This window comes from Procambarus clarkii, chromosome 5, assembly GCF_040958095.1.
Source record: "Procambarus clarkii isolate CNS0578487 chromosome 5, FALCON_Pclarkii_2.0, whole genome shotgun sequence".
Lineage (NCBI taxonomy): Eukaryota > Metazoa > Arthropoda > Malacostraca > Decapoda > Cambaridae > Procambarus > Procambarus clarkii.
This window is the reverse complement of record NC_091154.1, coordinates 28,343,572-28,356,071: the sequence shown is the minus strand read 5'-3', so window position 1 is coordinate 28,356,071 and position 12,500 is coordinate 28,343,572. Positions and strand designations below refer to the sequence as shown.

The following is a 12,500-nucleotide window of genomic DNA, read 5'->3' as shown; positions in this document are numbered from 1 at the left end:
GATGGGGTATTACCCGGTCGACGTTGACTGGGGCAGTATATGGGGTATTACCCGGTCGACGTCGACTGAGGCAGTAGATGGGGTATTACCCGGTCGACGTCGACTGAGGCAGTAGATGGGGTATTACCCGGTCGACGTCGACTGAGGCAGTAGATGGGGTATTACCCGGTCGACGTCGACTGAGGCAGTAGGCGAGGTGTCAGTTTTGGCTTGATCTTGAGGATGGATATACACAAACTGTCCTCCTAACTAATAGGTCGCATTTTTCACATTATGAAACCCACCCAGACCCCAGCTGGCGCCTGACAGCTGAGTGGACAGTGTTTCGGATTCGTAGTCCTGAGGTTTCGGGTTCGATCCCCGGTGGAGGCGGAGACATATGGGCAAAATGTTTCTTTCACCCTGATGCCCCCTGTTACTTAGTAGTATATAGGTACCTGGGAGTTAGATAGCTGCTATAACCTCGAGATAACCCACTACGAAAAGTAACGTTTGACAAATATCCACGTTTTCTATGCATCGAACTCGATAGGTTAGGTGGGTTGCTTGGGTTCGTACGACTCACCGGGGAGCCGGTGGCTGAGCGGACAGAATACTAGACGCGTGATCCTGTGGTCCTGGGTTCGATCCCGGACGCCGGCGAGAAACAATGGGAAGAGTTTCTTTCACCCTGATGCTCCTGTTACCAAGCAGTAAATAGATACCTGGCAGTTAGTCAGCTGCCACGGGCTGCTTCCTGGGGGTGGAGGCCTGGTCGAGGACCGGGCCGCGGGGACACTAAGCCCCGAAATCATCTCAAAATAACCTCAAGATAGCTTAGGAGGTTTAATTTTTACGAAGTGGCTAATCAAGAGAATGGGCTGCGACCGTTCCTAACTGTAAACTGGCTGTTGACTGTTGGGTGATTATGATATGTTGTGTTATGTCTAAATACTCAAGAAATATGAGTTGTATATGTCGAGTATTTTAGAGTTGCTGGCCAACATATCTCTGGTGGTGATCAGGTTGTTAGTTGATATTATTTACTCCTTGATGCAGTCTTGTGTTTCGTGACCAGACCACACACTAGAAGGTGAAGGGACGACGACGTTTCGGTCCGTCCTGGACCATTCTCAAGTCGATTGGACTTGAGAATGGTCCAGGACGGACCGAAACGTCGTCGTCCCTTCACCTTCTAGTGTGTGGTCTGGTCATCATACTTTAGCCTCGTTATTGTGACTGATCGCCTGCGTCTGGTGTTTGCGTTGTCAGCCTCTTGGTACAAAAGTTGTAGTCTTGTTTGTATTTTCAGATCGTTACCGTGCCATGATTTCGGGGCTCAACGTCCCTGCGGCCCGGTCCTCCTCCTATCGACCATCGTTGGGATAGCTATCAAATGGATATGTAAAGACATAGGCGGCATTTTACTCCTTCAAGGCGTCCTCTTTAGTGTCGGGAGAGTTCTTTTCATTCAAGTTGGGAGTCTTTTAAATCCTTTTGTATATGACTAATTGTATCTTTTCTTTAGTGTTGGTAGGAGTTACTAAACACTAATGGTTCCTCTGCTGGTTCCTCTGCTGGTTCCTCTGCTGGTTCCCGGACCCAGAGACTGATTCCAGAGGCATGTGATAGGCAGTCTGCACTGGCAGACTCCCCAGTCGCGCCCTCCCGAGCGTCGCGGAGGACCAATACCTCTTAAACCGGGACCTAAACTGCTTCAGTTCGTCGAGACCAAGTGAGTTGGCCCTGAAGGATGTGTTGGCGATCCTGCTAGAGGACACATTTGTCCTCCAGACACAGAGCAAGGTCACCACCGAGAACACATTATAATCACAGCTTCTTGCTAAGGGAAGACAGATTCTCCCTGAGGCGCTACTTGTTGTGTCTCGGTGTTGGAGATCCTACAGCGGGGGCTTTGTAGATCACAGTGAGCTCTCCCTCTTTGTTAGAAGTTCCAATGGTGTCGTCTTTATAGTTGGAAATCCCAATGGTGTCGTCTTTATAGTTGGAGATCCCAATGGTGTCGTCTTTATAGTTGGAGATCCCAATGGTGTCGTCTTTATAGTTGGAGATCCCAATGGTGTCGTCTTTATAGTTGGAGATCCCAATGGTGACGTCTTTATAGTTGGAGATCCCAATGGTGTCGTCTTTATAGTTGGAGATCCCAATGGTGACGTCTTTATAGTTGGAGATCCCAATGGTGTCGTCTTTATAGTTGGAGATCCCAATGGTGACGTCTTTATAGTTGGAGATCCCAGTGGTGACGTCTTTATAGTTGGAGATCCCAGTGGTGACGTCTTTATAGTTGGAGATCCCAGTGGTGACGTCTTTATAGTTGGAGATCCCAGTGGTGACGTCTTTATAGTTGGAGATCCCAGTGGTGACGTCTTTATAGTTGGAGATCCCAGTGGTGACGTCTTTATTGTTGTTGATCCTCATTGTTGGATAACCAAGTGGAACCTCCCCCATTGTTGGAGCTCCTGGCAACCTCTACCTCAGTATTAGAAATGTAATTGGCGTCTCCCTCATTGTTGGAGGTTCTAGTGGCGTCTCCCTCATTGTTGGAGGTTCTGGTGGCGTCTCCCTCATTGTTGGAGGTTCTAGTGACGTCTCTCTCATTATTGGAGGTTCTAGTGGCGTCTCCCTCATTCTTGGAGGTTCTAGTGACGTCTCCCTCAGTGTTGAAGGGTTTGTGGCACCTCCTTCATTGTTGGAAATCCCAGTGACGTCTTCCTCAATGATGGAGAATGATGGAGTCTCCTTCAGTGTTGGAGACACTAGTGGCGTCTATATCAGTGGTGGAGACACTAGTGGCGTCTTCATCAGTGGTGGAGACACTAGTGGCGTCTCCATCAGTGTTGGAGACACTAGCGGCGTCTCCATCAGTGTTGGAGACACTAGTGGCGTCTCCATCAGTATTGGAGACACTAGTGGCGTCTCCATCAGTGTTGGAGACACTAGTGGCGTCTCCTTCAGTGTTGGAGACACTAGTGGCGTCTCCTTCAGTGTTGGAGACACTAGCGGCGTCTCCTTCAGTGTTGGAGACACTAGTGGCGTCTCCATCAGTGTTGGAGACACTAGCGGCGTCTCGATCAGTATTGGAGACACTAGTGGCGTCTCCATCAGTGTTGGAGACACTAGCGGCGTCTCCTTCAGTGTCGGAGACACTAGTGGCGTCTCCATCAGTGTTGGAGACACTAGTGGCGTCTCCTTCAGTGTTGGAGACACTAGTGGCGTCTCCATCAGTGTTGGAGACACTACTGGCGTCTCCTTCAGTGTTGGAGACACTAGTGGCGTCTCCATCAGTGTTGGAGACACTAGCGGCGTCTCCTTCAGTGTTGGAGACACTAGTGGCGTCTCCATCAGTGTTGGAGACACTAGTGGTGTCTCCTTCAGTGTTGGAGACACTAGTGGCGTCTCCTTCAGTGTTGGAGACACTAGTGGCGTCTCCATCAGTGTTGGAGACACTAGTGGCGTCTCCTTCAGTGTTGGAGACACTAGTGGCGTCTCCATCAGTGTTGGAGAAACTAGCGGCGTCTCCATCAGTGTTGGAGACACTAGTGGCGTCTCCTTCAGTGTTGGAGACACTAGTGGTGTCTCCATCAGTGGTGGAGACACTAGTGGTGTCTCCTTCAGTGGTGGAGACACTAGCGGCGTCTCCATCAGTGTTGGAGACACTAGTGGCGTCTCCATCAGTGGTGGAGACACTAGTGGCGTCTCCATCAGTGGTGGAGACACTAGCGGCGTCTCCATCAGTGTTGGAGACACTAGTGGCGTCTCCTTCAGTGTTGGAGACACTAGCGGCGTCTCCATCAGTGGTGGAGACACTAGTGGCGTCTCCTTCAGTGTTGGAGACACTAGCGGCGTCTCCTTCAGTGTTGGAGACACTAGCGGCGTCTCCATCAGTGGTGGAGACACTAGTGGCGTCTCCATCAGTGTTGGAGACACTAATGGCGTCTCCTTCAATGTTGGAGACACTAGTGGCGTCTCCATCAGTGTTGGAGACACTAGTGGCGTCTCCTTCAGTGTTGGCGACACTAGCGGCGTCTCCATCAGTGGTGGAGACACTAATGGCGTCTCCATCAGTGTTGGAGACACTAGCGGCGTCTCCATCAGTGGTGGAGACACTAGTGGCGTCTCCATCAGTGTTGGAGACACTAGTGGCGTCTCCATCAGTGGTGGAGACACTAGCGGCGTCTCCATCAGTGGTGGAGACACTAGCGGCGTCTCCATCAGTGGTGGAGACACTAGTGGCGTCTCCATCAGTGTTGGAGACACTAGTGGCGTCTCCATCAGTGTTGGAGACACTAGCGGCGTCTCCATCAGTGGTGGAGACACTAGTGGCGTCTCCATCAGTGTTGGAGACACTAGCGGCGTCTCCATCAGTGTTGGAGACACTAGTGGCGTCTCCATCAGTGTTGGAGACACTAGCGGCGTCTCCATCAGTGGTGGAGACACTAGTGGCGTCTCCTTCAGTGGTGGAGACACTAGTGGCGTCTCCTTCAGTGGTGGAGACACTAGTGGCGTCTCCTTCAGTGGTGGAGACACTAGCGGCGTCTCCATCAGTGTTGGAGACACTAGTGGCGTCTCCTTCAGTGGTGGAGACACTAGTGGCGTCTCCTTCAGTGGTGGAGACACTAGTGGCGTCTCCATCAGTGTTGGAGACACTAGCGGCGTCTCCATCAGTGTTGGAGACACTAGCGGCGTCTCCATCAGTGGTGGAGACACTAGTGGCGTCTCCATCAGTGGTGGAGACACTAGTGGCGTCTCCATAAGTGGTGGAGACACTAGCGGCGTCTCCATCAGTGGTGGAGACACTAGTGGCGTCTCCATCAGTGTTGGAGACACTAGCGGCGTCTCCATCAGTGGTGGAGACACTAGTGGCGTCTCCATCAGTGGTGGAGACACTAGTGGCGTCTCCATCAGTGGTGGAGACACTAGCGGCGTCTCCTTCAGTGGTGGAGACACTAGTGGCGTCTCCTTCAGTGTTGGAGACACTAGCGGCGTCTCCATCAGTGGTGGAGACACTAGTGGCGTCTCCATCAGTGGTGGAGACACTAGTGGCGTCTCCATCAGTGGTGGAGACACTAGCGGCGTCTCCTTCAGTGTTGGAGACACTAGTGGCGTCTCCATCAGTGGTGGAGACACTAGTGGCGTCTCCATCAGTGGTGGAGACACTAGCGGCGTCTCCTTCAGTGGTGGAGACACTAGTGGCGTCTCCTTCAGTGTTGGAGACACTAGCGGCGTCTCCATCAGTGGTGGAGACACTAGTGGCGTCTCCATCAGTGGTGGAGACACTAGTGGCGTCTCCATCAGTGGTGGAGACGATAATGACGCTAGTGGACCACACAGAGGGTCCCAGGTGCGTGTGAGAGTATGGGGTGTGGAGTGTATTCAGTTGTGTGAGTTTGGCGGTAAACAGGTCCAGCGCTCTCAGGTGCTCCTCGACCCCTTCACACTAGGCCCGGTCTCTCCACCTCTCTCTCCGTAAAAAAAATGCAACTGTTTTACCTAAGCAGAAATGTACGACCCCACGCAACCCACCTAACCCATCGAGTTCGATGCATAGAAAACATAAATTTTTTGTTTACATTGCATTTTTAAAGGATTGGTCGATTTCGTAAAAAACACGACCTATTAAGTGAGAGGACAGGGCGCTGGTCAGCTTTATCAAACATATGGCAATTTGCTCGTTGTTCTTCCGTGTGGATCTGTACTCGCGTTCCATTGGACCCGGGTTCGATTCCCGGGTTCGATTCCAATACTTCCAAGTTTCTTTACACCTGACGCCGCTGTTCAGCTAACAGGAAAAAGGTACCGAGGAGTTAGTCGACTGTTGTGGTTTGCATCATGAGTGGGGGAGGAGGGAGGGGTAGTCAGTGGTTAGTTAGACCAGGACGTCCTCCTAACGTTCCCCCAACGTCAGGAAAACGGTCAGTTTAAAGTGTCCTCTCCTAACCTACCAGAGGACCCAAAACAGAAAACGGGACAGTACGTCAGTTTCGCCAGACGCTTCCATTGTCTAGTACGACGATTTTTGGCCGTATGTAACGCATACGGGCGAAAAGCGACGTTCCTTGTAAGAGGTCAGGGTCTGGGACATCGATAAGCCTAACAGGCTTCACGTTACTCATATCGGTTCCTGATGTGTTGATATGAGAGCCAGAGTGAGGCACGGTGTGAGGCACGGTGTGAGGCACGGTGTGAGGCACGGTGTGTGAGGCACGGTGTGTGAGGCACGGTGTGTGAGGCACGGTGTGTGAGGCACGGTGTGTGAGGCACGGTGTGTGAGGCACGGTGTGTGAGGCACGGTGTGTGAGGCACGGTGTGTGGCACGGTGTGTGAGGCACGGTGTGTGAGGCACGGTGTGTGGCACGGTGTGAGGCACGGTGTGTGAGGCACGGTGTGAGGCACGGTGTGTGAGGCACGGTGTGTGAGGCACGGTGTGTGAGGCACGGTGTGTGAGGCACGGTGTGTGAGGCACGGTGTGTGTGGCACGGTGTGAGGCACGGTGTGTGAGGCACGGTGTGTGAGGCACGGTGTGTGAGGCACGGTGTGTGAGGCACGGTGCGTGAGGCACGGTGCGTGAGGCACGGTGTGTGAGGCACGGTGTGTGAGGCACGGTGTGTGAGGCACGGTGTGTGAGGCACGGTGTGTGAGGCACGGTGTGTGAGGCACGGTGTGTGAGGCACGGTGTGTGGCACGGTGTGTGAGGCACGGTGTGTGAGGCACGGTGTGTGGCACGGTGTGAGGCACGGTGTGTGAGGCACGGTGTGTGAGGCACGGTGTGTGGCACGGTGTGAGGCACGGTGTGTGGCACGGTGTGAGGCACGGTGTGTGAGGCACGGTGTGTGGCACGGTGTGTGGCACGGTGTGTGAGGCACGGTGTGTGGCACGGTGTGAGGCACGGTGTGTGAGGCACGGTGTGAGGCACGGTGTGAGGCACGGTGTGTGAGGCACGGTGTGAGGCACGGTGTGAGGCACGGTGTGTGGCACGGTGTGAGGCACGGTGTGTGGCACGGTGTGTGGCACGGTGTGTGAGGCACGGTGTGTGAGGCACGGTGTGTGAGGCACGGTGTGTGAGGCACGGTGTGTGAGGCACGGTGTGTGAGGCACGGTGTGTGAGGCACGGTGTGAGGCACGGTGTGTGAGGCACGGTGTGTGAGGCACGGTGTGTGAGGCACGGTGTGTGAGGCACGGTGTGTGAGGCACGGTGTGTGAGGCACGGTGTGTGAGGCACGGTGTGTGAGGCACGGTGTGTGAGGCACGGTGTGAGGCACGGTGTGTGAGGCACGGTGTGTGAGGCACGGTGTGTGAGGCACGGTGTGTGAGGCACGGTGTGTGAGGCACGGTGTGTGGCACGGTGTGTGGCACGGTGTGAGGCACGGTGTGTGGCACGGTGTGAGGCACGGTGTGTGGCACGGTGTGAGGCACGGTGTGTGGCACGGTGTGTGGCACGGTGTGAGGCACGGTGTGTGGCACGGTGTGAGGCACGGTGTGTGGCACGGTGTGTGAGGCACGGTGTGTGAGGCACGGTGTGTGAGGCACGGTGTGAGGCACGGTGTGTGAGGCACGGTGTGTGAGGCACGGTGTGTGAGGCACGGTGTGAGGCACGGTGTGTGGCACGGTGTGTGAGGCACGGTGTGTGTGGCACGGTGTGTGAGGCACGGTGTGTGGCACGGTGTGTGAGGCACGGTGTGTGAGGCACGGTGTGAGGCACGGTGTGTGGCACGGTGTGTGAGGCACGGTGTGTGAGGCACGGTGTGAGGCACGGTGTGTGAGGCACGGTGTGTGAGGCACGGTGTGTGAGGCACGGTGTGTGGCACGGTGTGTGAGGCACGGTGTGTGAGGCACGGTGTGAGGCACGGTGTGAGGCACGGTGTGTGAGGCACGGTGTGTGAGGCACGGTGTGAGGCACGGTGTGTGGCACGGTGTGTGAGGCACGGTGTGTGAGGCACGGTGTGTGAGGCACGGTGTGTGAGGCACGGTGTGTGGCACGGTGTGTGAGGCACGGTGTGTGGCACGGTGTGTGGCACGGTGTGTGAGGCACGGTGTGTGGCACGGTGTGAGGCACGGTGTGTGAGGCACGGTGTGAGGCACGGTGTGTGAGGCACGGTGTGTGAGGCACGGTGTGAGGCACGGTGTGTGAGGCACGGTGTGTGGCACGGTGTGTGGCACGGTGTGTGAGGCACGGTGTGTGAGGCACGGTGTGTGAGGCACGGTGTGAGGCACGGTGTGTGAGGCACGGTGTGTGAGGCACGGTGTGTGAGGCACGGTGTGAGGCACGGTGTGTGGCACGGTGTGTGAGGCACGGTGTGTGAGGCACGGTGTGTGGCACGGTGTGTGAGGCACGGTGTGTGAGGCACGGTGTGAGGCACGGTGTGTGGCACGGTGTGTGAGGCACGGTGTGTGAGGCACGGTGTGAGGCACGGTGTGTGAGGCACGGTGTGTGAGGCACGGTGTGTGAGGCACGGTGTGTGAGGCACGGTGTGTGGCACGGTGTGTGAGGCACGGTGTGTGAGGCACGGTGTGAGGCACGGTGTGAGGCACGGTGTGTGAGGCACGGTGTGTGAGGCACGGTGTGAGGCACGGTGTGTGGCACGGTGTGTGAGGCACGGTGTGTGAGGCACGGTGTGTGAGGCACGGTGTGTGAGGCACGGTGTGTGGCACGGTGTGTGAGGCACGGTGTGTGGCACGGTGTGTGGCACGGTGTGTGAGGCACGGTGTGTGGCACGGTGTGAGGCACGGTGTGTGAGGCACGGTGTGAGGCACGGTGTGTGAGGCACGGTGTGTGAGGCACGGTGTGAGGCACGGTGTGTGAGGCACGGTGTGAGGCACGGTGTGTGAGGCACGGTGTGTGAGGCACGGTGTGTGAGGCACGGTGTGAGGCACGGTGTGTGAGGCACGGTGTGTGAGGCACGGTGTGAGGCACGGTGTGAGGCACGGTGTGTGAGGCACGGTGTGTGGCACGGTGTGTGAGGCACGGTGTGTGGCACGGTGTGTGTGGCACGGTGTGTGGCACGGTGTGTGGCACGGTGTGTGAGGCACGGTGTGTGGCACGGTGTGTGAGGCACGGTGTGTGAGGCACGGTGTGTGAGGCACGGTGTGTGGCACGGTGTGTGAGGCACGGTGTGTGAGGCACGGTGTGTGGCACGGTGTGTGGCACGGTGTGTGAGGCACGGTGTGTGGCACGGTGTGTGAGGCACGGTGTGTGGCACGGTGTGTGAGGCACGGTGTGTGAGGCACGGTGTGTGAGGCACGGTGTGTGGCACGGTGTGTGAGGCACGGTGTGTGAGGCACGGTGTGTGGCACGGTGTGTGAGGCACGGTGTGTGGCACGGTGTGTGGCACGGTGTGTGGCACGGTGTGTGAGGCACGGTGTGTGGCACGGTGTGTGAGGCACGGTGTGTGGCACGGTGTGTGAGGCACGGTGTGTGGCACGGTGTGTGGCACGGTGTGTGAGGCACGGTGTGTGGCACAGTGTGTGGCACGGTGTGTGAGGCACGGTGTGTGGCACGGTGTGTGAGGCACGGTGTGTGGCACGGTGTGTGGCACGGTGTGTGAGGCACGGTGTGTGGCACGGTGTGTGAGGCACGGTGTGTGGCACGGTGTGTGAGGCACGGTGTGTGGCACGGTGTGTGAGGCACGGTGTGTGAGGCACGGTGTGTGGCACGGTGTGTGGCACGGTGTGTGAGGCACGGTGTGTGGCACGGTGTGTGAGGCACGGTGTGTGGCACGGTGTGTGAGGCACGGTGTGTGGCACGGTGTGTGGCACGGTGTGTGAGGCACGGTGTGTGGCACGGTGTGTGAGGCACGGTGTGTGGCACGGTGTGTGGCACGGTGTGTGAGGCACGGTGTGTGGCACGGTGTGTGAGGCACGGTGTGTGGCACGGTGTGTGGCACGGTGTGTGAGGCACGGTGTGTGGCACGGTGTGTGAGGCACGGTGTGTGGCACGGTGTGTGGCACGGTGTGTGAGGCACGGTGTGTGGCACGGTGTGTGAGGCACGGTGTGTGGCACGGTGTGTGAGGCACGGTGTGTGGCACGGTGTGTGAGGCACGGTGTGTGGCACGGTGTGTGAGGCACGGTGTGTGAGGCACGGTGTGTGGCACGGTGTGTGAGGCACGGTGTGTGGCACGGTGTGTGAGGCACGGTGTGTGAGGCACGGTGTGTGAGGCACGGTGTGTGAGGCACGGTGTGTGAGGCACGGTGTGTGAGGCACGGTGTGTGAGGCACGGTGTGTGGCACGGTGTGTGAGGCACGGTGTGTGAGGCACGGTGTGTGGCACGGTGTGTGAGGCACGGTGTGTGAGGCACGGTGTGTGAGGTACGGTGTGTGAGGCACGGTGTGTGGCACGGTGTGTGGCACGGTGTGTGAGGCACGGTGTGTGAGGCACGGTGTGTGAGGTACGGTGTGTGAGGCACGGTGTGTGGCACGGTGTGTGGCACGGTGTGTGAGGCACGGTGTGTGAGGCACGGTGTGTGAGGTACGGTGTGTGAGGCACGGTGTGTGGCACGGTGTGTGAGGCACGGTGTGTGAGGCACGGTGTGTGAGGCACGGTGTGTGAGGCACGGTGTGTGAGGCACGGTGTGTGGCACGGTGTGAGGCACGGTGTGAGGCACGGTGTGTGGCACGGTGTGTGAGGCACGGTGTGTGGCACGGTGTGTGAGGCACGGTGTGTGAGGCACGGTGTGAGGCACGGTGTGTGAGGCACGGTGTGTGAGGCACGGTGTGTGAGGCACGGTGTGAGGCACGGTGTGTGAGGCACGGTGTGTGAGGCACGGTGTGTGAGGCACGGTGTGAGGCACGGTGTGTGAGGCACGGTGTGTGAGGCACGGTGTGTGAGGCACGGTGTGTGAGGCACGGTGTGTGAGGCACGGTGTGTGAGGCACGGTGTGTGAGGCACGGTGTGTGAGGCACGGTGTGTGAGGCACGGTGTGTGAGGCACGGTGTGTGAGGCACGGTGTGTGAGGCACGGTGTGTGAGGCACGGTGTGTGAGGCACGGTGTGTGAGGCACGGTTCGAGTCACCTCATGCCTTCACCTCACCTCAAAATCTGAACGTAACAAACTCAACCTTTCAGCCTAACCTGACACGTATGCACCCAAGCAACCCACCTAACCTATCGAGTCAGATGCATAGAAAACGTGAATATTCGTTATTTTTCTTCATAGGTTGAATTTGTAACGTTGGTTACGGTGAGGGAAAAAACAAACCTGATGTAACACTAGAGGTCCGGGTAGTGTTGGGACCTTCCGGAGGCCAAGCTGCAGGTGTGGAGGACCGTCCCCTGGTGGGCCACCAGGGTGGTGCAGGTGTGGAGGACCGTCCCGTGGTGACCCACCAAGGTGGTGCAGGTGTGGAGGACCGTACCCTGGTGGGCCACCAGGGTGGTGCAGGTGTGGAGGACCGTCCCGTGGTGACCCACCAAGGTGGTGCAGGTGTGGAGGACCGTCCCGTGGTGACCCACCAAGGTGGTGCAGGTGTGGAGGACCGTCCCGTGGTGACCCACCAAGGTGGTGCAGGTGTGGAGGACCGTACCCTGGTGGGCCACCAGGGTGGTGCAGGTGTGGAGGACCGTCCGGTGTTTCCCTGTAGTTACTGGTGTGTCAGGGGGTGACAGGTGGTAAGGTTACCTGCGTGACTTGAGCACTTGAGTTATGCGCTCTCATGACCCCTATACACTCCAGGTGGGGGGGAGAGAGAGAGAGAGAGAGAGAGAGAGAGAGAGAGAGAGAGAGAGAGAGAGAGAGAGAGAGAGAGAGAGAGAGAGAGAGAGAGAGAGAGAGAGAGAGAGAGAGAGAGAGAGAGAGAGAGAGAGAGAGAGAGAGAGAGAGAGAGAGAGAGAGAGAGAGAGAGAGAGAGAGAGAGAGAGAGAGAGAGAGAGAGAGAGAGAGAGAGAGAGAGAGAGAGAGAGAGAGAGAGAGAGAGAGAGAGAGAGAGAGAGAGAGAGAGAGAGAGAGAGAGAGAGAGAGAGAGAGAGAGAGAGAGAGAGAGAGAGAGAGAGAGAGAGAATATGACCTTATATTAAGGTCACATAGAAACAAGAGGCGTGTATATGTGAGAGAAATGGAACGCGTCCACATGAAATTGAATGTGAACAGTGTCGTCTGTGGCTGTGAGAGGGGGGGGGGGGGTTGAAGGGAAGGTTGTGTGTGTCGTGTGTTTGTGTGTGTGTGTGTGTGTGTGTGTGTGTGTGTGTGTGTGTGTGTGTGTGTGTGTGTGTGTGTGTGTGTGTGTGTGTGTGTGTGTGTGTGTGTGTGTGTGTTATTCGCATATAAGGGGTTAGATGTGTGTGTGTGGGGCTGATGGTAGAGGGGAGGGGTAGGAAATGGTAAGAAATGGTGGGCATGTGTGTTGGGGTATATATATACATCTGAAAACTCACACCCCAGAAGTGACTCGAACCCATACTGCCAGGACCACTCTGCTGGCGTACAGGATCCCTTAACCGCTCGACCAACACGACTGAACAAAAGAGGATGGTAGCCGAGGCTATTTCCATCCCCCCGCCGGCACTCGG

The 12,500-nt window shown here is 57.0% G+C and overlaps 2 protein-coding genes across 2 annotated transcripts in view; one reads left to right on the top strand and one right to left on the bottom strand.

Moving 5' to 3' along the window:
- Positions 1-12,500, bottom strand: part of LOC123762551 (Krueppel-like factor 8) — a 70,970-nt gene that overhangs the window by 52,667 nt on the left and 5,803 nt on the right. The window lies entirely within an intron of this gene.
- Positions 2,720-12,500, top strand: part of LOC138351511 (mucin-22-like) — a 13,445-nt gene continuing 3,664 nt past the window's right edge. Inside the window, exon 1 of the mRNA XM_069303323.1 lies at positions 2,720-5,341. Within this exon, the coding sequence (XP_069159424.1) occupies positions 2,720-5,341 (2,622 nt within the window). The remainder of the gene's footprint in view (positions 5,342-12,500) is intronic.